The sequence below is a fragment of the Mandrillus leucophaeus genome, unplaced genomic scaffold (assembly GCF_000951045.1).
Source record: "Mandrillus leucophaeus isolate KB7577 unplaced genomic scaffold, Mleu.le_1.0 Scaffold1174, whole genome shotgun sequence".
Classification (NCBI taxonomy): domain Eukaryota; kingdom Metazoa; phylum Chordata; class Mammalia; order Primates; family Cercopithecidae; genus Mandrillus; species Mandrillus leucophaeus.
The window spans coordinates 355,767-382,962 of record NW_012100032.1 but is presented as its reverse complement, the minus strand read 5'-3'; the positions used below and the strand labels follow the sequence as shown (position 1 = coordinate 382,962).

Genomic DNA, 27,196 nt, shown 5'->3' with positions numbered 1-27,196 from the left:
TGGCAAGAAGTGGCATTTAGTCTGTGGGTGGGGCCGAGGTGGGGGCTGCCTATACCATCCCCAGACCCTGGTAGCCTGGGAGTGAGGAGTTGGGAGGATCTGGGTGTTTCCCTTTGGTTTTCGTGTGGCCATCTGGCTCCCATGCCAGTGTGTGCTAGTGAATCCCTCCCCTCCTCCCGTCCCAAGCCCCCTACCAGTAATCCTCCATGCTTCCTCCTCTGCTGTAGACAGGGCCCTCCAGCTCCCTGGGGCTTGGGAAGATGTTCTCATGCTGGATGATGATGGTTTTGATCAGCTCATTCACGTGGGCTTGGCAGGACACCTGGTCGTGGCCCTCCGGCACTGACATCAGCGAGGGCCCGAAGCAGATGGCAAGGTTGTAGGGGTCCATCATGTTCTCTTCACTGAACTGTGATAAACTGGAGGAGAAGGGAAAGGGGGTAAGCTGGAAAGCTCTCGCATGAATGCCCAGAAAACACAATCACAGGAGGCGCTGCCAAGAGCAAAAGCAGAAGGTCCACAAATTGCCACCTGCCTTTCTGGGTGTCAGAGGCTTTCCAGAAAGTAAGCTGGGGAGAAGAGTAACCACCAGAATCGTCATTCAGGAGTTCAGGAAAAGCAAACTAGAGGTAGCTAGTTTGCAGCTCTGACCCATTCTCTCTTTCCAGCTCCCATTTCAAATTCTACTTACCACCCCATCCTCATCCCTATCTTCAGATCTTATCTACAAAAAGCCACATGACCTTGAGAACATGTCACTCTGCAGAGCTGAATATGGCTCCTACACACCAACACACTAAGCTGCCAGGGCAGATAGGGACCCTCAGGCTGCCCTGCTAAAGATATGGTCAGAGGCACAGGCACTGTGCATTGTGTACCTTCTTGCATAACAAAATAATCAAATTATTAGGGATATTCCCTTCTAGCCTCTAGACTTACTAAAAAATAGCCAACTGATTAGCTGTTGTATTCCACCAAGCCAGTGAATTTCTTCCTAGAACAGCGAATGCAACTGTTTTTCATGTTCATAATCTCCTTCTATATTATGACATTCAGGATTTATTCAGGAAAAGGTCAGCATGCCATTTGGCTTCTGCTTGGGCTTCCTCTGGATGCAGGCTGACTTCATTCTCGGGTATTTATTTATTCTGGGAACTCTCCCCTTCTCAGCCAGCAGCTGTTCCAGCCACACCTCCAACCTTGGCCAAGGACCCAAGGTCTTCAATGAGCCATTGCACCTGATGAGTCCCATTGGGTCTTGACCATCCAGGCATTGAGAGCTGGGCCAGCTCTGGATGCCTCCCCAACACAGTCTGCAGAGTTGTGAGCTCTGCTGAGGAGTCTCCCGTATGGGCATAGGCAGGATTTGATTCTGAGAAGGAACCAAAGGTCCTCTGTTGGGAAACTAGAGGCCTGAGACTCAGCTGTCTCCATCTGAGTAGCTGTTCTTCAGAACTGATTGCAGAGTTTGTTTCTGTAGTGTACCCCTCATCCAGTCTCACATTACAAAGTCCATTTCCTCTGACTCAATGGTTCTCTCCCCTCCTGGAGATGTAGCCCCTGTCCATTTGTGAATCACTGAAGGACTTGAAAAGTGGTATTATGGACGTGATGGGAAGAAAGTTGGGAATCACTGTTTCTAGGGCCTAGAATCAAATGCAGGAGAGGCCAGCAATGGGGGAGGTTACAAATTTCATTGGACTGCTTCACAGGAGTTCTTAAAAGTGTATAATCCTTCCCTGGATCCTGAATTCAAAGAGAGCAGAGATTTAGAAAAGACTGGGGGAAGTTTCTAAGTCTATTTCCTAGTCAAATTAAAACTGGGGAGAGACAGGAGCAATAATTACCTTGGTAACCTCAGTGCGCACAACTGAGGCGTGAGGTGCCACAGTCTTAAGCTGTAGCTAATCCAAGCCTGGCCAGTTCCTGGTGTCATGGAGGGACAAAGAGGAGGAAGGCCTTGATCCTTTAGAGTGATCTGACAATGTTTTGGTAACATAAAAGAAAACCAGTAGTGTCTGGGAAGCCTGGTGGTCAAAGGGAAACAAACTCTAGTCCTGAGAGTCCTGAGTCAAAGCTCTGTGAAAGATGAAAAATGTTGGGAAGCCTGCTAAGGTAAGGACTGTTCAATTCATAGGTGGCTACAATGACCAGGAGCTTGAAGAGGAGACACATCTTCGTGGACTGTGATCTCATGAATCTAGGTCTATTTTCTTACTCCCATCAAAATATAGACTAAAATCCATTTTTCTTTCCCAATATACAGTGGTTCTAAGTTTAGGGGCTGAAGCAGTGGGTTTTTTTTTTTTTTTTTTTTTTTTGAGATAGAGTCTCACTCTGTCACTAGGCTGGAGTGCGGTGGCACGATCTTGGCTCACTGCAGCCTCCGACTCCCGGGTTCAAGTGATTCTCCTGCCTCAGCGTGTGCCACTGCGCCTGGCTAATTTTTGTATTTTTAGTAGAGAGAGGGTTTCGCCATGTTGGCCAGGCTGGTCTCAAACTCCTGACCTCAGGTGATCCACCCACCTTGAACTCCCAATGTGCTGGGATTACAGGTGTGAGCTACTGCGCCCGGCCTAAAGCAGTGGTTCCTAACTATTTAGGGGACACAAGTTCCTTCGATAACTTGACAAAAACTAGGGATTCTCTCCCCAGAAAAATTCATATATGTGCACATATAAATGCACACAGTTTTGTGTAAAATGTCATGGTGTTAATAATCTTTGAAGTCCCTGAAGGCTGTGTCTAGTGTAAGAGTATAAAAAACTGGATTTTTATTTTTAAAGAAATATCTAGGCCAGGCATGGTGTAATTACAGGCTCACGCCTGTAATCCCAGCACTTTGGGAGGCCGAGGCAGGTGGATCATCTGAGGTCAGGAGTTTGAGACCAGCTTGGCCAACATGGAGAAACCCTGTCTCTACTAAAAATACAAAAAAATTAGTCGGGCTTCGTGGTGTGTGCCCGTAATCCCAGCTACTCAGGAGACTGAGGCAGGAGAATTGCTTGAACCCGGGAGGCAGAGGTTGCCACGAGCAGAGATTGCGCCATTGCACTCCAGCTTGGGGGACAAGAGCAAAACTCCATCTCAAAAACAAACAAACAAACAAACAACAACAACAAAAATAAATATCTAAAATGGATAACATTAGTAACAACTCCCTGCTTTAAAATTTTTGGTGTCGACTTATATCCACTCATGTTATGTCCTCAAAGAGTTCTACTGTATTTCTACAGTTTCAGTTCATATTATTAGTGAATTCTCCTAATTGATTTGAAGTCATCTTTTATGCTTCATAAAAAGGTTCAGCATTGTGGTTAGGAACAGAGGCTTTTTGGGGGCACCAGGATTAGTGTGGGAAACTTACTTTTTAGCATGCACTGTTCTGGATTTTTAACTCTTTTATGATATGCAATTACCTCTCCAGAGGGCCCCTGCTAAGCTATACTTGGATTCCAGACCCACAGAAACTGAGATATTAGTTTTTTTGGTTCCTTGAGATTGACAGTGTTGTGTCCAATCCAAGAACAAACCATAGCCAGAAATAAAGTACACATACATCCAGGACTCACAGCAATGAAGAAAAAGGGTCCTGATGGTCTGGGTCATCAGGCAGAGTCTGCATCGGGAGCTACCTGCCAACTATTGCTATCCCTGTCCGGAAGTGCACACCTGTCGGCTGTTGTCTTCCTGTGGAGGTGGTCTGCTTTATCATTTGTGTCCTGCATTCTATTTATTATTTTAGAAAACACTTTCATTATTAATGCTGCATTTTTTAAATGTTAACACTTTGATGAGCAAATTGATCTCGTTTCAATCAGGAAAAAACCCCAATAAAAGCAAAACAAAATGAATTAATTTGAATTGGTGCAATTCCTATGCTGTCTTCAATAGTGACTGCCATCTCTGAAAGCAGCAACTCTGCATGGATGCTTATTCTATTGTTTCTCCCCATTGTACTTTCACACACAGTCCCCCAGCCCTCCCTGTTTTCCCCTCATCACCATTTGCTCACCTAGCTCATGCTCCTCGCTCTGGGGGAACAGACTAGGCTCATGTTGAGGGCAGGTATTGGTCTCCGAGGGGAGACAATGACTGGTAGCCTTGAAGGGACTAACTCGAAAGTGATTAGCAGAGTTTCCAGGCTGCACATGAACACGCTGTGTGACTCACTGGGGTGTTCAACCCAAAGGCAGTAGTGGTGCTGAGTTCGGGCCTGGCCGATGAATGGAGCAGACACAACCACGTCGAAGAGATGCTGGGGAACAAGGACCCTCTGTAGCTCTGCAGGGCCAGCAAGGGCCCTGATAGTGTGGGTGCCCCAGAAAAGGTCTCAAGCTGGGGCCACTAACCCAGATACCTAGAAGGCCAGGTTGACCACGAACTTGGAAGCAAGCTGACACTTATGAAATGGTCTCTGAAGTTGTACTCCTTTTAAGCAGAGACTAACTTTGTAGGAAGGCTCTTCATTTTCACAAAGAAATATATGCGAGAACACCTTGGCCCCTTGGTTTACCTTTTGTTTCCCCCACTTTGATAGATTCACGGATCCAGAGAAACATTTTTGTTCTCTATGAAAACCACAAAGCAAGAGTGATGATAAATAGCAACTGAATTCAGCCTTGGGACTGGGGGGCAACGGGGAGGGCTGGGGGTTGTGGTGAATTGGGGAGTGCCTGCCCCATCGAGGGGGCACAGCCCTTACTCCACAGGGAATTGCTGCCACCAGGGACTGCAGGGTCGGTATCGCCAGATCTAATAATTTTTCAAAAGAAGTTAGAAATCTGTGTCTTTAAAAAGTGAAATTTCCCCAAATGTAAGCACGATTTCATTGTTTTCAAGACACAATAGACACCTGAAGGGAACACATTTTTGGCTTTATCTGGCTCTCACGGTGCCCATGTATAACCTTTGGTCTAGGCTGTTGAGGGCCAAACTGCAGCAAAAGCAAAGTGAAAAGACAGAGGTGCCTCAGAGGGGAAGAATCACGTCCTTGCTTGGTGCCTTTCCTGTCAAGTGGGGACTCCAAAGCTTGCTCCACACAAGGACATGCTGCTTGGACAAGAAATGCCCCATCCATGCCCACCGTCCCTCTGCTCCTCAGACCTTTGTTGTAGCCACATCTGTTCCCTGGGTGATTAGCTAAATACCACCAGTACATGGGCAACTCCCGCACTGGCAGCTCCACTCCTGGTTTCTCCCTTAGGGTTGGATTCCTAGGTCCAATTGTTCGAAATCTCCATTTGGACATCTCACAAGCGCCTCAAATGACCATTACCACATCAACACATTGTCTTGATCCCTTTCTCCACACCTTGTCTTCTCCAACTCCATAAACAACCTCCCTATGTCCCTGTCGCTCATGCCAACAATTTAGGATTTCTCTCTTCATATTCTATGTATAATCCATGGGCAAATCCTGTTAATGTTATGCTCAAAATGTATCACAAACCTGACCCGTTCTCACTAGTCTCCAGACTAAGCCACTAACACCTCTGGCCAGACCAGACGGTAACCTTGGAATAGGGTCTCCCTGTTTCTCTTCACGACCCTTTCCAGTAACTTCTCCACAAAGCAGTTGGCAGGTTAAAAAAAAATAAAATACACAAATCAGGTAATAACATGACAGGCATAGTGGCTCATGCCTGTAATCCCAGCACTTTGGGAGGCTGAGGTGGGTGGATCACGAGGTCAAGAGATCAAGACCATCCTGGCCAACATGGTGAAACCCCGTGTCTACTAAAAATACAAAAGTTAGCTGGGCATGGTGGCACACGCCTGTGGTCCCAGCTACTCAGGAGGCTGAGGCAGAATCGCTTGAACCCAAGAGGCGGAGGTTGCAGCGAGCCAAGATCACTCTACTGTACTCCAGTCTGGAGATGGAGTGAGACTTTGTCTCCAAAAAAAAAAAAATTCTAATTGCTTCCCAAATCTAAATCCAAACTTGCTACTACCATGACTCTGGGGTTTTAAATGGCCCCATGGCACGCTTTCCCCTCCTCTGGGTTGCTGCTTGTACACTGTCTTCTCAGACAGGTCTCTGCTGTCCACCTCAACTATAGTGCTTCTCCCTCCTTTCATTCAGACCCCTGCACTCTCCCCCGTTTCTTTACTCTTTTTTATTTTTCTTCTAAGCACTTATTCCACCTGATATATCTGTTATTGCCTGTTTCCTTCCCTGGAACAGGAGCTAAATGACATCAAGGCTTTCATCTTTTATTTAACAATGTATTAAATAAGTCTAGCCCTGTGGCTAGCACACAGTAGGTGCTCAATAAATATTTTGTTGGGTTGGGTGAATAGGCATAGGTCCATAGAGGAACTTCTAGTAGCCCAAGCCAAAGCCTGATCCAGCTGTTCACTGGGAAGGTTACTCACTGATTGAGGAAGGCAAAGAGGTATCTCATGATGATCAGAGTGGTTTTGGGCAGGACCAGCAGGACTTTCCGGATGTGCAGAGCTCTCTCCTGCAGGTTGTCCATTGCTGAAAAGAAGAAAGCCATGTGTTATCCTCCACTATGACTGGGATCCCAGGGAGTAATGATCAGAAGTACCTACTACCAGCAGGGGCAACACGGACAGCATCAGACCAAGCCCCCACACAGCACTGGTGCAGTGACAGGAAGTCATCCCTGTTGCTCCTTGGGGTAGGGCTGTTAGAAGAGGGCACTTGCTGGGCTCTAGGCATTTACCATTGCAGGATGTAAGGTGTATACTTCTTGGGCATGGGGAACTATGCCAAATCCAAATCGAAACTCATTATTACACATTATTAAAATTAAACTGAACTAGGGTTGTTGTAATTTTGTTATTAATAACAAGTTTGGATTTGGATTTGGGCACAGAGAATGGGGTTAGAAATGTTCCCCACAGCATCTACCACCCTCTTATTCAAACAACCACAGAGAGAGAGCTGCCGCTAACCTGTTATAACTGCTCAACACAAAGCCTCGGAGGGCCTACATCTTGGTGGGACAGGCTGTGCAAGTCCTGTCCTGCTCACTCCACACGTGCCATCTCATCCTCTGACAAGTGTGGCTTATCTTCCCCCTCCCTTATCTGCATTACGAATGAGTAAAAAGTGGTCTGAGGCAAGAGGTGGCAGGCCCCTGGGTTTGTAGTGATATGGGGAAGGAGACCTGAAAGGCTTTCTTGTGCTGTGGAGAGGTTAATTACAGGTCAATTACAGGTCCTCCATCATAGGCAGCCTCTCACTTCCACAGTGTGCCATGTAAACACTGCCATTTTCTATGGGTGCCTTTATATGAAAAAGAGATGGGAAGTACTGGATTAGGAGGAAGAGTGTATCTCCAGGGAAGAACTGGGCAGCCAAGGGATCTTGAACTATCTTTACTATCTTGGCAATCCCAGTTCAGCTCAAGATACTTCACCTAGGCCCAGTCGGAAAAAGACACAAAGACATGACCCAAGGGAATCACATTCTTAATCACCCACATAACTCACTTCCACTAGACACCCATAAACAGAAGTCAACAAACCAACCAGAGAGCCAGCTTCCCAAATGCCCTGGAAATTTCTCAGGATAACAGAGAGGGACAAGTACTCAGGGCAGATACTGAGTGAAACTGGAAACTCAGTAGGTACGAAGATCTGGTCAACCTAGGAAGAAGGATCTTTTCTCCATTCAAAGGCACCACTCCCTCCAGCCTCTGCAGCCATCACTCAGACAGGGCCTGCTTCCAGGCTGACCTGTATTAATCCAAGTTTCCATTGATTGTTTTCCCTGGCAAACAAATGAGAGGGTGTTCCAGTACCACAAGCTAAACCAAATGGCTAGGAATAGCTTTTCAAGACCCAAATTTTAGAGTTAGAGGCAGAGAACTCCTAAAAGGATAAAGCAGAGAATATATCTTTCTCTTTGGGAAAATATCCTATTACTACTTTTAAATGTGCAGAGGGCTTTTGTTCCTAGAACACATATTAATACATTTAGCAGGTAAGCCACGTCTTGTTTAATGCAACAAGCATGAAATATTTGCAACGCTTATGCTTTTCCCCCTTGTACCATGAAAAGCACAAGCACTGATATATAAGCTTCAAATACATAACTGAAAGTAAAGGTACTTTACTAAAAGAAGATAAAGCCCAGAGATGAATCAGAAGAAAAAAAAAAAGCCAGGAGTCCTGACTTGAGGGTCCTAGATTCTTACTGAAAAGTCTTTCCTCGCTCCCCTCCCACCAGGGGATGAAGGAGTGAGGATGAGGAGAAATTTCACTGGGGAAAAGAAAAACTTTATTGAAAAGCTTATGAGAACACACAGACCCTGTGGAAACTTTATCTCCTGCTACCGGTGCTGTGCCCCAGAAGCCAATCTGAAGCCAGAATTGTACTTACTGACGCAGGCCATCAGGTCATGAAAGATGTCCTTGGGGAAGAGAGGGTGTTCCAGCCCCCGGAAGTAAAGCTTCAGGACACCAGCTATGGAATCCATGTCATGGTCGTTCTGGTCCCCAGCCAGGGGGTCCTCTCCTGAGGATAAGCAACCCCCACAAAAAGGAAAGAGAGTGAGAGAGGCAAAAACACACAGGACGAACAGAGGCGGTGGGGAGGGGGTGAACCATGTATGTCCTGGTCTCAATCCATCAGCTTTCTGCCCAGCATGGTGGCCATGAGTGGGACAGACCAGAGAACAGATAAAGCAAAGACTGTTCCATTTCAGGGGCTCCAGGACGAAAGCACGGCAGACGAGTCCATCAATATAAACTCTCTTGTGCCAGCCTGGCTCAGGGACATGGTCCCTATAGGCTGAGGATGGGACACAGCAACTGTCTCTCACAAGAATCATGAAACTAGGCTGGGATTGAGCTCCTGAGGGGAGAAAAATGAGGCCAAGGAGGCCAGCTCCTGAGACTGGCTCTCACGTCTCCTGGCCTGCAACCAAGAACACCTACTTACAGAACAATCATGCCAGAGCTCCCCATGGAAAATTTCATATCAGATGTAATTAGATTTAATGATAGGGCCAACCTCAAATTGAAACTATATATATCCATTACAGTGACGGAAATTGCCAAAGCTTGCCCATTACCTTAATAGCCCACAAAATAATAAATGGGCTACAATGAACAAGCGCATTAGCCTTGATATTAACTGCCACCAAGGGTTCCAGATGAAGCCATAAACCGCCCAGATATCATAGTTAACTTCTTGGGTTTTGGCAGATCATCGGCATGAAAGAGGCAGGATGGGTAGGGCTGTGAAGGAAGAAGGAAACTGGGATGTGCCCTGGTATTTCCCTGCATATCTACAGGGGAATGTGTACAAGAGAGCAGGTACCCTCTGAAGAGACAGGTAAGCTGGCTTCCTGACCTCTGGGGACCTCTTAGGGAAGAAAGGGTGGAGCCAATACCCCAGGGGGCTGGCAAATATTTGGTTTTATCTTCAAGACTGTTTCCTTACCTCTCTCAAAGGCATTTTTGATGTCATTCACTTCCACCTGGGATCCTGACACCCGGAAAATTCCTTCATGCTGTAGTCCTGGTGATACACAGAAAAGTGATCAAGAAGAAAAAGCAAATTCACAAGCACAGTGGCAAGCTTAGCTGAATACCTATCTCCCCCAACCAGTGTCTATTTAAGCACGCTGTCTCTCTTCTTTAGGCCAAAGGAGAAAAACATGTGCAAGGATGTTGGAAAAGTCACTGGAATAATTTCGAGGCATTCGTTTTCATTAGAAAGCACCAAGTTAGAGACTCCTCTGACTCCAGGGCGACTATGAGGCAGATTCCTTTCCTTGTCTTTGCCTCTCTGTTCCCATCTGTAAAGCAAGGAAGTGACCCATTGGTACTTTTTAAAAATCATCTAGGGTCAAGAATAGAAAAATATACTCAGGAAGCTGAGGCAGGAGGACTGCTTGAGGCCGCGAGTTTGAGACTAACCTGGGCAACATAATGAGACCCTGTCTCTAAAAAATGTTTGAGACAAGGCACAGTACTTGTAGCATGCCTGTAGTCCCAGCTACTCAAGAGGCTGAGGTAGGAGGTTCACTTGAACTTGGCAGTTAGAGGCTACAATGAGCTATGATCAACTGCCCTCCAGCCTGCATGACAGAGTGGACCCTATCTCAAAGAAAAAAAAAAAAAAAGAATGGGAAATGGGTCAAGGCATTAGTTCTCATCAGGAGTTTCATAAGGTCTGAGATTATAATATTGCTTTAGCTGTTTTAACATGGTTTGATTGTTCAATGAGGCAATGCTTTCAATACTTACGAAAAAGAGTGGACATGAAACTATAAGTCAGGAATGTCCAATCTTTTGGCTTCCCTGGACCACATTGGAAGAAAAACTGTCTTGGGCCACAGAGAAAATACTCTAACGATAGCTGATGAGAAAGAAAAAAATCCCCCCAAAATCCCGTAATATTATAAGAAAGTTTACGAATTTGTGCTGCAGCCCATGGGCCACAGGTTGAACAAGCTTGCTATTAAGTGATCAGTCAACGGATAGTATTGCCAGACATTGTGCTAGGCACTGGTTCCTGACTACAGCTTTACTCTAAAGACAAACATGCATGAATGTTATACTACGATAATGTGCACAAGAACTTCTTGGTGTTGTTAGAGGAGAAAAACAAATCATGAAAAAAAAATGCTGGCATAGTAACTGCTGCTAATCAATGCTTTCACACAAACAAATTACTTGGTCCTCACAAGTAATAATGTCACAACAAGGTAAAGGTTGGCAACAATCTCATTCTCTGGATGAGGGGACTGATGAGTGACAGCCAGCCTTAAGTTATACAGGAAGTAAGAACCAGGGCCAGGACTCAAACTCAGGCCTTGTGGCTGCAATCATACTCAGTCTTCAACACCAGGCTTGTGGAGCCTATCGGAGTGCAAGTGCAAAGGTTGGGAACCACATTGGCCAGTCTGAGCATGGACATGACTTACAGACAGCACCACACACACAACTGCAAAACCGGTGAGAAATCCAGCAAGTGTGTCATCAGTGCCAGCCCCAGGGGTTGGACTAGACTAGCATCTCTGATTGCATCAGGACCGCTCAGCTTTTCTCAGGATCCCTGGGTCTCAATCTTAAGCATTTTGTCAAAATCCCTCTGTTATGGCACAATCCTTCAAAAACCTTGACATGCTGGAGAAATCTCAAGTTTTATTTTAGGAAAACAAAATAGACTAATGCTCCATTTTGCCCACCGTTAAAGGGTTTCTTCAGTTAAGAAACCCTCTTGTGCCGCATCTGCTTTTATCTCTAAAGCAGATGAATTCTATCAGCTAGACCTCTGGAGGTAAACCACATAGGCCAGGACAGATTCTGAATCCAACTGAAACAACATTAAGAAGTAAGCAGAGGAAATGTAGTTACCTGGCTTGTAATAGGCCTTAAGTTGTCTGCTCCTGTAAAGGAATCTCCAGAATATTCCTCACAGAGTGGCAGGCAACGTTAAAACCTCATTAGTACCAGTGTAACAGGACTATAATACTAGTTACAAATGCGATGTAAAAGCCAGATAATGTTGTTTAAATATAGTATGTAAACAACAAGTGCTTTGAGAGAAACAGCCACATGTCACAACATGGTATAAGCAAATGTCATCTCGGAAACCGGGCTACTCACTATGTTCTAGTTGGTGAAGCCATTGCACAAATTCCTGAAACAGCGTCATCATCTTGTTACTTTTTGGTAGGTTAGAACACCAAGGAAAAGTAGCCTTGGCCTGGGGGTCCAGGACAAGAAGAAATGAGAGGAGAGCTCATTGGAAATCAGGCAACAGGCCTGGAACACACGGAGCTCTCTTTAGGTCTGGTCTCTGTTTCCTCTTGAGAACTTATGTTTTGGAGGGACTACTATGTGTTCTTGCTCAACAGACAGAATCTCTAGATTCTGGAAGCAGAAACATTAATAAGTGGCTGGTTTCCAGAAAGTAAAGAGAAAAACCAGTTGGCTTTTTATTATACTGCAGGTGAATCCTTGCATAACCAAAGTGACACATCCATGATCTTTCAAATTTTTTCTCAGTTCACACGAACATGAAAGTATAAAACTCATCAGACTTGGATAAGTTATTTGGAAATGGCACAAAACCTTCCATTGTGCATGGAATCCAACCACTGCCAAAAGTTGTTCTCCTGGAGAATTCCTGAAATGATTTCTACAGCAGCCATCTCATGTTCACGTTACGTTGCTCCCTTCCTCATGAAAATGTTTTTTTTTCCCCATCATGATTCACTTTCAATTGTTCCTCAAATCCGTTCTCTTCCTTTAAGCCTTCCTGAATCACCCTCACCCACCACTGAGCTTTCTCATCTATATAATGGGGACTATAATGTCTACCTCCCAAGGGATTTGAGGATAGTTAGGATGTGAAAATTCCCAGCATTCAGTGGGCCACAGACTCTTTCAAGACTGACACAGGTTGTGAGCTCTATCCTCATTAAATGCCTACACACAAAAATTTTTACCGTGGTTTTTTTAGGGAGTTCATGAATAGCTTAGGTCCCTATTTGGGAAAAATCAATTTAGTGGAACAGATGTTTTTTGAGCAGCTACTATGTGCTCAATTTTTTAAAAATCCACAATATATTTATTTGCTTGATCCTAGAATATATATAAAATACTTTTAGAATTGCTAATCCATATCTGTGTGATAAAAAAACTACTAATTACTGTAAAATATTTGTTTAGAGATCTTTTTATCTTTAGATTTATATTATAGTCAAGACAAATTACTTAGGTTATTTTTTTCCTTATTCTCTTCATTGTGGTTATGTTATTCACTTGTAATACAGTTAGGTTTATATGTTACTGTCTGCATTCCATTTTGGGTTGTACCCACACACTGCCTTTATTTATTTATTTATTTATTTTTTTGAGACAGGGTCTTACCCTATCACTCAGGCTGGAGAGCAGTGGCGTGATCTCATCACAACCTCCACCTCCTGGGTTTGAGTGATTCTCGGGCCTCAGCCTCCCGAGTAGATGGGATTACAGGTGCCCAACACCACACCCAGCTAATATTTTTGTATTTTTAGTAGAGACAGGGTTTCGCCATGTTGGCCAGGCTGGTCTTAAACTCCTGGCCTCAAGTGATCTGCCCACCTCAGCCTCCCAACGTGCCTGGATTACAGGTGTGAGCCACTGCGCCCGGCTTATTTATCTTTTGAGTACAGGAAACACTAATGTTGTTCTAAAAGTCAAAACTACACTAAGGTAAGAGAAACGCCACTCCTTACCATTTCCCATTGCCCCATTCTTTTCACCTCTTTTCTATCCATCCCCTATAGGTAGCCAATTAAATATTAGTTCCTAGATTCATCCTTCCTGCATTTCTTTTTGCAGAAATGACAAGATACACGGATATTCTTACATCTTCTTCTCTCTTACATAAAAGGTAATGAAATGCAAAAGAATATCTATATGTATAGTCCCTGACTTATAATAGTTTGACTTACAATTTCTTGACTTTATGATGGTACAAAAATGATATGCATTCAGGAGAAATACTTCCAATGTTGATCTTCTCTTGGGCTAGCAAAATGTAGTATGATATTCTCTTATAATGCTGGGCAGCAACAGAGAGCCACAGCTCCCAGTCAGCCACGTGATTACCAAGGTAAACAACCTGTACTCTACAGTATATAGTGTTGCCAGATGATTTTGCACAACTGTAGGCCAATGTAAGTGTTCTGAGTATACTTAAGGCAGGCTAGGCTAAGCTCTGATGTTCCCTAGGCTAGGTATATTGAGTACATTTTCAACTTTTTATGGGTTTATCTGTATGTAACCCCATCAGAGGCCGAGGAGCATCTGTGGTATTCTACACGATACAGACTCTTTCACATTTTGTTTTTTTCACTTAACAACATATCCTGGGAATCTCTCCATATCAGTTCATGTAAATCTTCCCCATTCTTGTATAGTACTCCACTGAATGAATGTCCCATAATTTTTTCAACCACTCCTCTATGTATGGGCATTTAGGTTCTTTCTAGTATTTTGCAATTACAAACAATGCTGTCACAAATAACCTTGTGCGCATGCATTTTTGTATTGCTGGAGATGTAACTTCACGGTAAATTCCTAGAATTCCTAGAATCTGCTGGATCGTAAGTGCATATGAAGTTTTGTTAGATACTGCCAAATTCCCTTCCAAAAGAGTTGTATCAGTTTGCATTCCCATCAGCAACATATAAATGTGCCTGTTTCCCCAGAGCCTCACCACAGTAATGTGCTAAATTTTTGTCTCCTCATGCACTGTGCCTGTAATGGGTAGAAACAGGTACATTCACGCCATAATATCTGGAACCTGTCCACTTTTCAGCAAATACCACGGCTAACACCCTGGTCTAGGCCACCATTATGTCTTCCTCAGGCTACTGCAGTTGCTTCCTGTCTCCTTCTTACAATCTTATCTCCAGAGAGCAGCCAAGGATCCTTTAAAAAGATGACTCCCTGTTCAAAATTCTCCAGTGGCTTCCCATCTCCCTCAGAATAAAATCCAATCCTAGCACATTAAGCCCTAAGAGTCTGGCTTCCAGCTTCATCTCCTGCTGCTTTCTTCTTCACTCACTCTGCTCCAGTTACGCTGGCTTCCTGCATGTGGCAAGGTTCTCTGCACTTGTTCCCGCTCCCCAAGATACTCTTCCCCAGATATCCACAAGGCTTACTCCCTCACAACTCTGCCCTAATGTCACTTTAGCAGAAGTCTTTTCTCTGAACCAGCTTCAAACAGTGTCCCCTCTTCCTTCTCCATCCCCTCACCTTGCTTTACTTATCTTCAAGACATTCACCAATACCTGACATATTGTATTTACTGGCTGATCAATTGGTCATTTGCTTATCCACCTGTCAGTGGAATGTAAGGTTCATGAAGGCAGGATCTTTTTGTTGGGATATAATAAGCAACCAATATGTATTTGTTGAATGAATGAATGTATGCTGAATGAGCAGTGGCTCAGACTTTCTTTCTCCTATTGTCTCTTAGGCACAAATAATTCATCCTCCCCTGAACTCAGTTTGGACTTATCTTTGCAAACTGTTTGACTATTAATCATTACTATCTTGTGAAATTTCTTATACTCCTATTCTGAATTACCACAGCTTATCTCTTTTTATTTAACTTATCACTTGCTTACTTATTTCTCCCAACTGCAAAATAAAACCACTTAAAGACAGGAACAGTATATTATTCCTGTTTCTGCTTTCCTGCATGGCAATGCATGGTACCCAGCATTGATCAGGGACTTGATAAATTTGTTGACTGTTCAATACTGATATACAATGCTGTTACTTTAAATGAATAGGGATAAGATTTAAAAATTATAGCTGATTAGAATGAGATCAATTGTAACCATGCTATAATAATTACTATCCCAAAAACGAACCTGAGCAATGCCCCAGTTTATAGGGAGAGAAAAAGGCAAGGAGAGGGAGAGAGAATAGCTGCCTCTGAATTTAGACAAGCAATATTTTATCTACCTCCTTAGCTCCAGAAAGGTCACTCTGCCCCTTTTCCTATCACAGAAAGAACAGCATCTAAAAACAATTTCTGATGCCCAGTTCCTAGAAATTTTCATAGCACTAGTTCTGTCCTTTCTAAACACTCTAATCCTTGGGAAATCAATTCTCTGGCAATTATTTCCATCGCTAAATTCCGTCCAATGAGACCAGTAGCTGGTGGGGAATGGTGTTTATAAGATTCAGCTTCATCCAAGTAGAAGAGAGTATGATTTCACCTAGGTTGAGAAGCAGCCTGCCTCTGCAGATTCTCAAAAGTTGGATACAGCTTTAAGACCAGCTACTAACTCAGCTCTTGGCCATGCTGTATCCAGCAAGACCAAACCAGAACAAAAACTGATTATAAGGAATCACTGCAACATTGGGAAAGGAGATGTTTTCAAACTAGTCTGGTACAGAAAGTGACAAAATGGTCAGGCTGTACAGTGGGAGATACCCACACTTGCAAAGACTGTGAGTAATGGTGAAACTACTGTTACCACGTAATAGCAGCTGTATTTACATAACAGCTGCAATTTCAAACTTACTCTCAAGCTAAAAAAATGCTGTGTGATAAGTGGCTGAGGCATTTTGCGTCAAAATACATGGTGCCTTTCTTTCAATGTCCAGGTGTGGCTATTCTGAGGTCGCGAAAGTTATGTGGACAAATAAGAACTTATTCCTTTTCTGAGAATGTCAGGATGGGAAGTCAATCTCTATTATTACTCTACAAAGAATTCCTGGAAGTTCTTCCCAATCTTTGCACAAATATGGACAAGGCTGTCATCCTGCTTACCGTGTCTGCTGATAAACCGGATACAGCTTTCCACCACCAGAGGAATTGCCTGGCTGGAGTCCTGAAAAGCCAAAGGGAAACACAACATTAGAATCTTCAAACAGGGATAGCCCAGGGTCAGAGAAAATGGGCCAAATCGTGCAGAACTGTCTTAGTGGATCAGTGGCCGGTCTACAAAGAAGCACCTGGCCTGTCCTCCAAGTTCCAGAGCACAAAAATACAACTACCTACAGAGAATGCTACACAGATGCCTTAAAGTCAGCATGTCCTAAATAAAACTGATCATCTTTTATCCCAAACCAGTTTCTCACCACCTTCTCCACCACCTAATTAATCAATACATTCTGTCATGTCTGCCTTCTAAATATCTCTCAAATCCATTTGCTTCTCTCTATCTCAACTGCCACCAACCTAGTTCAATCCACCAATACCTCAATTCCCATCCTTGCCACCTTCTGACCCGCATTTCTCTTCCTTCACATAGTGATTAGGTAATCTTTAAAAGTGCACATTTCATTATTTAAACTCTTTCAAAGACCTCTCATTACTCTCTTACACAGCCTTGCATGCCAGGAATCCTGCCTGTGCCTCCAGTTCCACTGCTTGTTCTTTCCCCTGGCTCCTGCTACAGTCATGCTGGCCACGTTTCTGTTCTGCAAAGTCCTCCTTTGCCTCGTGGCTTTGCCTGAGCTGCTCCTGCTGGGGGCATGTTCTCCTTAACCCTGACTGTGACTCCAATGTGTGGATGTGAATATTTGTTGGCACTTGTCACCACTACAGCTCAAACTTCACAAGGGCAGATTCTATGTCAATTCCTGGGTGTCCAGGGTTGGCCATGATGCTCTCACATAAGAGGTGCTCAATTATTCTCAGTTGAAGGTAGCAGAATGAACCAATGGGAGCTTCAGAAAGAAGGTTTGTTTGGTATAAAGGTAAGAAAGAAAAGAAAAACTACCTCTAAATAGTGGGGACTAACAGGTACTAAGCAAGGAAGCAGGCCTCCCAGATGTCAATCTTTGCTCTGTTGTTTTGCTTCACAATCCGGCTCATGTCACTGAACTTTTTTGGGCCTCAATTTGCCTTCTACAGACTGGGGAGGGGACTGGAGGCAAGGAGAGTAATATTTCCTATTAGCACATGAACATTAGTGCCTACCATTTATAGAGGAATTTAAAGAGGTGTGAGACCATGTACTAAGTCTTTTAGATGGACTGGTGCTGGTAACAATCCTATGGAGTACATATTATTATTATTATACTCATTAAAATGAAAAAGTGAGGCCAGGTACGGTGGCTCACATCTGTAATCCCAGCACTTTGGGAGGCCGAGGCCAGTAGATCACTTGAGATCAGGAGTGTGAGACCAGCCTGGGCAACAGACTCTGTCTCTACTAAAAATAGCCTGGCGTGGTGTTGCACACCTGTGGTCCCAGCTACTTGGGAGGCTGAGGTGGGAGGACTGCTTGATCCCAGAGGACAGAGGTTGCAGTGAGCCAAGATCAAGCCACTGCACTCCAGCCTGGGTGATAGAGCGGGACCCTGTCTCAAAAAAGAAAAAGAAAAGAAAAATGAAGAAATGAAGGCTTAGTGAGGTTAAGTAGCTGCTATGGTCACATAGCTGGCAAGTGGCAAAACCAGGATTCAAACCCAGGCAATCTCCCTCGGAGACCTAACACTTTACCACTACCCATACTGCACCCTAGCAGTTCAGCAAACATTCCAGGTGTACATACCAAGTATTACTCAAAACTAGTAGGGTTTTATTTTATATTTTAAATGATTTTATTATTTTTAGAGACAGGGGTTCCCTTTGTAGCCTAGGCTGGAGTGCAGTGGTGTGATCATAGCTCAATGTAACCTTGAGCAAATAGTCTCAAGTGATCTTCCCGCCTCAGCCTCCTGAGTAGCTGGAACTACAGGTACCCACACCACACCCAGCACATTTTTATTTTTTCAGAGGGTCTCGCTATGTTGCCCAGGATGGTCTCAAACTCCTAGCCTCAAGTAATCCTCCTGCCTTGGCCTCCCAAAGCGCTGGGATTACAGGTATGAACCATGGTACCTGGCCTAAACCAGTAGGGTTTTATAATGCAGCTGAATGTACAATAATTCAGCTGTGAGGAAGAAAGAGATCAGGGAGAGGGGCTCGAACTTCACCAGAAAGGGCTTTAGATGTTCAGGACAGAGACTGGACTGTCAAGTGGGATGGCTCTGTGTAGCTTCTGCCTGTTTGACAGGTTTGCGTGGATCCCTCCCCTGGCTCTGAATTTGCTACTGTAGCCATAGGGTTTGGCCACTATTAGGCAAGCAGCTGGGTCTCACAAAGAAGTCAGGCTGAGAGAAGAGCTGACTTAGCCTCTAGCTCTCAAGCTTTCTGGGAACCAGAGATGATGCCAAAGGGAGTACTGTATATGCCAAGGTGGAGCTGGTGTCAGGATGGTCTCAGCGACCCAAATGCTCATCTTCATGACCCCTAAACCCATCTGTTTCCTCCAGCTTTCCAACTATAGCAGCCAGCGTCTGCCCTCTTGTCAGCATCACTGACTGGCCAGTTAGGCTAGCGTGATCTCAGGGGAAGAATCCTTGTCTTCTCTTCCTTATTCTAAGGAAGAAACTGGGTTCCACTATAAAAATGCCAAAAAAAGCTCAATTTGGGGGAAGTCTTTTTATGTTTACAGACTTCTGTTATTACATTTCTCATTTATACATAATAGCAGCAGAAGAATGAAACTAGCGCCCTATCTCTCACCATATAGAAAAACAAATCAAAATGGATTAAAGACTTAAATGTAAGACCTGAACTATGAAATGACTAAAAAAACCCACTAGGGCAATGCTTCAAGGATACTGGTCTGAGCAAAGATTTTTTGAGTAAGACCTCAAAAGCATAGGCAACAAAAGCAAAAATAGACAAATGGGATTATCTCAAGCTACAAAGCTTTTCCATAGCAAAGGAAATGATTAACAGAGTGAAGAGACAACCTAAAGAATGGGAGAAAATATTTGCAAACTATCCATCTGATAAGGGATTAATAACCAGAATATATAAGGAACTCAAACAACTCAACAGCAAAAAAACAAACTATCTGATTTAAAAATGGGCAAATGGTTTGAATAGGCATTCTCAAAAGAAGACATACACATGGCCAACAGGTATGTGAAAAAATGCTCAATGTCACTAATCATGAGAAATGCAAATTTTTAAATAATCTCGCCCCAATTAAAATGGCAATTATCAAAAAGCCAAAAAATAACAAATGCTGGCAAGGATGCAGAGAAAAGGGAATGCTTGTACACTGCTGGCAGTAATATAAATTTGTACAGCCACCACGGAAAACAGTATGGAAGCTCCTTGAGAAACTAAAAATAGATCTACCATATGATCCAGCAGGCCCATTGCTGGTTATATATCCAAAAGAAAAGAAATCAGTATATTGAAGTATCAGTATAACTGTACTCTCACGTTTATTGTGGCATTATTCACAATAGCCAAGATATGGAAGCAGCATAAGTGTCCATCAATGGATGAATGGGTAAAATGTGGTATATACACACAATGAAATATTATTCAGTCATAAAAAAGAATAAAATTCTGTCACTTGCAGCAACATAGATGGAACTGGAGGACATTGTGTTAAGTAAAATAAGTCAGGCACAGAAAGATAAATACTGCATATTCTCACTTGTATGCATGAGCTAAAAAAGTTGATTGCATGAAGGCAGAGAGTAGAACGATGGTTTCCAGAGACTGGGAAGGGTAGCGGGGAGTGCGGGGTTAAGAGGTGAGGTTGGGCCAGGTGAGGTGGCTCATGCCTGTAATCCTAGCACTTTCGGAGACTGAGGCGGGCGGATCACCTGAGGTCAGGAGTTCAAGACCAGCCTGGCCAATATGGTAAAACCTTGTCTCTACTGAAAATACAAAAATTAGCTGGGCACGGCAGCAGGTGCCTGTAATCCCAGCTACTTGGGAGGCTGAGGCAGGAGAATTGCTTAAACCCGGGAGGTGGAGGTTGCAGTGAGCCAAGATTGTGCCATTGTACCCCAGCCTGGGCAACAAGAGCGAAACTCCATCACAAAAAAAAAAAAAAAAAGAAAAAAGAAGTGAGGTTGGGCAGGGCACAGTGGTTCACGCCTGTAATCCCAGCACTTTGGGAGGCTGAGGCAGGCGGTTCACCTGAGGTCAGGAGTTCGAGACCAACATGGAGAAACCCTGTCTCTACTAAAAATACAAAAATTAGCCAGGTGTTGTGGCGCATGCCTGTAATCCCAGCTACTTGGGATTTTCAAGGCACGAGAATCGCTTGAATCGGGGAGGCAGAGGTTGCAGTGAGCTGAGATCGCACCACTACAGTCCAGCCTGGGCAACAGAACGAGATCCTGTCTCAAAAAAAAAAAAAAAGTGAGGTTAATGGGTATAAAAATAGTGAGAATAAATAAGTTCTAATGTTTGATAGCACAGTAGGATGATAATAGGTAACAATAATTTATTGGATATTTCAAAATAGACAGAAGATTTGGAATGTTCCCAACACACACACACCAAAAAATGATAAATATGTGAGGTGATAGATACCCCAATTACCCTGATTTGGTTATCATAAATTGTATGCATGTATCAAAATATTACATGTACCTCATAAGTATGTACAATTATGTATTAATAAAAATTATTTTAAAATACTAGCAGCAGAGATAATGAAGATAGTGATATGAGTGTTTGCATAGTTTTGTTGGTCCTACGTTAAATATGACCTAGAGGGAGAAAAGCTGGAAAGTTTACAGGCTACTGGCTTCAACAAATTGTGTGAGTACAAAATTTGGCCGGCATATGCAGGAAACGGAGTATCAGTGGTAAAGGTAAGTACGAAGGGTTGGCAGGAAACAAGGCAAGAAAAATATTAACCTGCATGTCTGTGGTTACCAGCAGCACTCACATGCAGTCCCCAATGGATAATCTGTGGCAGACAAGGGTGGGCTACAGATGACCTGTCCTACTGCACAAGCATCTTCTAGCCCCCACTGCTCCAGTGGAGTCTAAGAGTCCAGTAGGAGCACAAAATGGACAAAGTCACAAAGGCTTTGAACACTCCCGCCATCCTCCTCTCTCCTTGTAGTGTTTCTGAGCAATGAGTAAATTAATTTCCCTGGGACGTGCCTGTGCACTCCTGTGGTGCCACGATGACCAGCACTTCACCATTGCCTTTGTATAGAGTTGACTGAGTTTATTTTATTTTATTTTATTTTATTTTGAGACAGAGTCTCACTCTTGTCACCCAGGTTGGAGTGCAATGGCACGATCTCGGCTCACTGCAACCTCCGCTTCCCAGGTTCAAGTGATTCTCCTGCCTCAGCCTCACGAGTAGCTGGGATTACAGGTGCCCACCACCACGGCTGGCTAATTTTTGTATTTTTAGTAGAGACAATGTTTTACCATGTTGGCCAGGCCAGTCTCGAACTCCTGACCTCAGGTGATCCACCCATCTCAGCCTCCCAGAATGCTGGGATTATAGGTGTGAGCCCTGACTGAGCAGTTTCTACGTTTTTATGCACTATTTGTCTCCTCCTTTCTCCTTCTCTTCTTCCCTCCTCCGATGTTAGAAACCCTTGTCACTTTAATTCCCTCATACACTTTTTTTTTTTGGTCATGAAATCTTAGGGTTAGAAGGGGCCTTTAAGGAATCAGGCCAAATTCTCATCTAATCAGATTAAGGGAACTTTAAACCAAAAGCAGAGGGAGAAAGGTAGGGCCTAAGTTGGAAAACATAGAAAAGCAGTGGTCCAGTGATTTGCAGGAGAAAACAATCAGAAAGGGACGGGTACAGTGGCTCATGCCTATAATCCCAGCACTTTGGGAGGCCGAGGCAGGTGGATCACTTGAGCTCAGGAATTTGAGATCAGTCTGGGCAACATGGTGAAACCCGGTCTCTATTAAAAAAAAAAATACATAAATTAGCCAGGCGTGGTGGTGTGCACCTGTAGTCCTAGCTACTTAGGAGGCTGTGGTGGGAGAACTGCTTGAGCCCAGGAGGTGGAGGTTGCAGGGAGATAAGATTGTGCCACTGCACTCCAGCCTGGGTGACAAAGCCAGATCCTGTCTCAAAAAAAAAAAAAAATCAGAAAGATGGCCAGAAAATCTGTGAATATGTATTATCTGGCATAATTTCACATGAGTAAGAGGGTTAGAGTTTTTGTTAGGTACTTATTTGTACTACATTTGTTAATTTTCATTTTTACCAAGGGAGAAAATACAAATCTTTACAACAGATTATATGTGAGTAATGAGGGAAAAAAGCATCAAAGATAAGATTTCAGGCCTCAGAGACTGTGAAGAATGGAGTCCCCCTGAACACAAACAGAGAAGTGAGGGGAGGGGCTACGCAAATCACAATGTGATGGGGGAGGGTGAGACTGATGCTGAAGGTAGAAGGTGCTATCACAACTTTCAAGCATAAATGTCTAGTCGATCACTGAGGAGTTACACCCAAAGACTCAAAAGGACAGCATTATAGAACAAAAATATGCTTAGGGAAGAAGAGAAAGATTCATCTAAGGGAATAAGAGTGACAAAGGAAAGAATATAGAGAGACATCGTGAGAGGACAGAGCCCTGGAGAAATGCCTCAATTTAGAGGAATGGAGAAAGGCCAAAAAAGAAGATATGAAGTCATGGCCAGGAGAGAAATAATGCTGAGCTTACAGGGAGCAGGGAAGGCCTGGAAGCAGCAGTGGGACTGTCTCCTTTTTAAAAAAGGTCTGGGATGGTTTAAACCTAGTCTTTGACAGGGTCAAAAATGACTGGAACACATTAGGGACCCTCAAAAACAAAAACTACTAGCTTCTTCCTCTTGTTTGCCTGATTTGCCATAAACAAATAATTACTTCCTTGTTACTTATACAAGATTACTCACCTTCCAAGTAACTTACTATCTATTTTACCTTTCTGACCATCTTAGGAAAACTTTTTGCTGATCCACTAGTAGATTTGAACTGCTAGAAACTGGGACAGCCAAATGAAAATAAGATCTTTATTTGATTGGGGATTTTGGTATATCCTGTAACTCCTATGCAAATCTAGCACCAGGCAAACACACTTTGCCTGCAACTACTTAGGTGCAGCAGGATGCAAACCAGAGGGGTGTTGTTCCCCTCCAACGGTGAGCCCAATCAAGGGCACAGATCACCTGCCAAACTGATGTGTCTGGCACTCCTGTAGCCACAGTGGAGGTTGCAAATCCCTTGCAAACATGCTCCAGCTATAAGCAAGATGCCTGGTTTCAAACCAGGAACTGAAAAGAACAAACTTCAAGTTCATTCCTTTTCTTAAAGAGAAAATGGCTTGCTCCCTCTGCAAGATATGCACTATTAATTTTAAATGCACTGAATTATCCCTAGGAGTCACTCCATTCCTCTCCAGTTTTAAATGAAATTATGGAAGAAAGAGGAGGAAGAAAGAAATAGAGGAAAAAGAGAGAGGAGAGTTGCAATTAAATTTTTATAATTAAAAAAATGTGTAATTGCATCTGATGGCATTCTTATTAAGATGAGATCCCAAGTAGAGAAGGGAAAAACAGTGACAGCAAAGCTAAGATAAGCGAGGCCTGTATTATCCAAGTTCCCCAGCTTAATGGTCCACCCCGTCAGAGCAGTCAGATGAGCTGAAGAAATGCCGGGGCTGCCAACACCATAGAAACCACGCGCCCTCTTTATTCGATTATCTCCTTGTGGCTAGAGCCACTGAGAATTACCCAAAATGATTTTTTAAAGCCTGGATTAGCTTTCCCCTGAGCAGACACAAAGATATTTCTGAGCTCTCTCCACCCGCCCTCCCTGCTGTCTACTGCATAGCTGGTATGAGCTTAGGGGACATAAAATCATTTCAGTATTTGCCATAAAGTATAATTAGGAGTCAATTTTGCTACTGCGAAAAATATTTCAATTAATTTTTTTTAAACAAGCACAAGTGCTGTTTAGATTATCCATTGATGTGGATTATCCATGCCACTGCTCTCTAAGATCCCTCCTAATATGGGTAATGAGAGTTGGCTGCCCAGTGGCAGATTTTAATACAACACTGAAGATCATGCACCAAATTGCAGAGTCGAATGGCTCTTGCCTATCATTCCCAGACCAGACTTAATCTTTGCATTGTTAGCATGTCTTAGGAATCCATCTAGAATGACTACGCCACCAGAAACAATCAAACAAAATCGGCCAACTTAAAGCGAGATTGTCTGGTCTAGCTAATTAGGTGCTGTGAGTTACTGATATGCTAGCACATACGCAGGAAGTGTCAAGCCTCTTTTGCGGTCTTGGAAAAGGACGCCATGGGCAGTTCTGGAACAGTCTGCACCAATCAAACCAAACCCCTAGTATGCAAGACGATAAATGACTAGAAAAGGAGAGGAACAAGTCAAAAAGACTATGGGCACTCCAACTAGTTAAATCAATGATATTGCCACAATATTAAACATACTATGACTAAATGATACATTCCAAATGCAGGCATGAAGTCAGAGGTGTCAGTCCTGCACACAGTGGGGTTCAATAAATGCCTGTGGGATGGACTATATTTTCAGGCCAGACCAGCCTGGCCCTGGTTGAGCCCTTACCTGCTTCCTCACAGTTGAGCTGCGCCTGTGACCAATCCCGCCAAATCAGAGTGGACCAATCCAGCAACAAGGAAGAAAAAGAGAAAATTGGGACGAATGAGATAAACAACCAGTCTTAAACCCAGAAGTAAAGTTTTTAATAATTAAAAACAATCTGTGTGGTGGCTAATGAAACATGTGGCATCACTCAGTTCAGTCCCAGAAATGGCTAAGAGACTTGATAAATAACTTCCACAATAAAGCCTACTAAAGCTCTTTTTTTGACAAAAGCACAGACGTCCCTGCTTTTAATATCTAGCACTACTCAAAATTAGAATAGGAGAGAACTGGTTCAATTTGTAGTAAAATATATTTGGGTTAGACAATAAGATTTTTTTGTGTGCTAGGAGACACTAGGAAACACCAAAGGATGCTACAATTTTTGTTTTGTTTTGTTTCTCTAGGAAATCTTTAAAGATTGCTATCTTTACAGGGAACAATTTTTCTGGATTTAGAGTGCAGAACATCTAGTTTCGGAAGAACCTTGAGGATCCTCTCAGTCAATGTTTTCCAATCTGTGTTTAGCCTCAGAAGCCTTTTCTCAAAGGGAATCTGACTCAGAGGCACAACACCCAAACCAAGGAGGCAGGGCTGTCCTGCTCTGAGTGAAGGATGGGACCAGAGCCTGGTTGCTGGTCACTGCTCTGTTCCTGCCACCAGGCCACTAGAGCTCCTTGAATCTAGTGGAGTGCTCTGGTCTTATAGAAGAGGAAACCAGAATTCAGAGAGGGGAAAAGCATGGCCCAAGGTCTCAGAGCAAAATAACTCAGCACCAGGAAATTCAATTCAGCTCTTTTCAGTCCTACAGAGCTTTCCACAGACTCAGGAGCTCAGGTGAACTTAAAGACTCTTAACACCAAAAAGATGTGTTCCAGAGAATCCCATTATCCTGGTTCCCTCCAGTCATCAAGACCGGTTTATTAATGGGATCTTTATTGTAATTCACAATGACAAAACAATGAAAGTCAAATGAAGCTATCTCTAAATAATGAGCCTATAATTGTAAATGGCCTCATGATTATTATGTGTTTTGGCAGATATAAGTGGTTGATATAATGGGTTAACCCAGGGTCTCTAAGGAGTCCAACCCATTAAAGCCCCTTCTCTAGTTAAATAAGCACATTTCTAGGCATCTGAGAACTGTTGGATGAATGAATACCTTGCTCTCCAACAGCTCACAAATTTTCTCATAGCAGCACTGTGACTGAGGGAAAATATTTGGCTGGGGTGGAGGAGGAAGGGGAAGGTGGGGAAAGATTGGGAGGGGTACATACTTGTACATCAGACAAATATTTCTACCAATGCTCTTTGGCAAGCCAATGCAATGTAATATTTCATTATCCAGCAACAGTCACTACTACTTAGGGGCTGCCTTCTTTTCTGGGCATAAAAAAAAAAATCAAATGCCATCTCCTGATCTTTCTCTGGGTCAAAGACTCTCCAGAGCCCCTATGTTGAAGTCTGGCAGCTAAGGTTAGGTTACCAGAATCCTCTAGAGTTGAATGTTTATGTTCCTTGCAATTCAGTGGCGTCTGGGGGTCTCTGGTACAGTTTCAGCAAATGACAACCCCTTTCACTCAGTTCTGTTTAGCTCCTTCTTGAAGTCCCTGAAAACCCCATTTCTATCTGAGATCAGATGGGGTCAGCAAGGCAAAGAGAAGTAAACAAACCCCACCCCAGGCCATTGCTCTGTAAAGTCATTCAATGCCTTTACAACTCAACTCCTTGGCTCTCTCCCAGACTAAGATTGCTCTACCCGCCAGGCCTCTATCCCTTCCCAGGCCTGTCCCACGCCACACTCACCTGGCTAGACTGCAATCTGTCCGCTGACCTGTTGGAAAGACAAAGGCAAAAAGCATTATGTTAAAGGAGAAGGGAGGGAGGGAGACCCACTCCTAGTAACTACCATGCCTATCTCCCCTAGAAGCCACAGTATAACAGTGTGTAGCAAAAGAGAAGAGAGAGAGAGAGAGAGAGAGAGAGAGAGAGAGAGACAGAGAGAGAGAGAGAGAGAGAGAGACAGAGAGACAGACAGACAGAGAGACAGAGAGAAAGAAGAGAAAGCACCAAGACCCTCTTTCTGGGCAAGAACTGTTTCTGATGCTGATTCCCAGTCCAGGTCGGTCTCCCTAAACCTTAGAGCCAACTCTGCTTCCCAATGGGAACATACGGATGGATGTAGTGGAACAATAGCAACACAGATCATACTTAATAGAATAAATTATTAGAAGCCCTCCCAGGGATGAAATTCAGCTTCTCTTATGTTGGATGTGTGTGTGG

General features: G+C 43.6%; 1 protein-coding gene across 3 annotated transcripts in view; it reads right to left on the bottom strand.

The window, feature by feature from the left end:
* Window positions 1-27,196, bottom strand: part of SRGAP2 (SLIT-ROBO Rho GTPase activating protein 2) — a 254,817-nt gene that overhangs the window by 17,870 nt on the left and 209,751 nt on the right. For all 3 annotated transcript variants that reach the window (XM_012001018.1, XM_012001022.1, XM_012001028.1), the window contains exons 11-17: window positions 26,720-26,747; window positions 24,878-24,902; window positions 16,271-16,331; window positions 9,422-9,499; window positions 8,357-8,491; window positions 6,379-6,484; window positions 195-419 (exon numbers count right to left, since the gene is read on the bottom strand). In XM_012001018.1, the coding sequence (XP_011856408.1) occupies window positions 195-419; window positions 6,379-6,484; window positions 8,357-8,491; window positions 9,422-9,499; window positions 16,271-16,331; window positions 24,878-24,902; window positions 26,720-26,747 (658 nt within the window). The remainder of the gene's footprint in view (window positions 1-194; window positions 420-6,378; window positions 6,485-8,356; window positions 8,492-9,421; window positions 9,500-16,270; window positions 16,332-24,877; window positions 24,903-26,719; window positions 26,748-27,196) is intronic.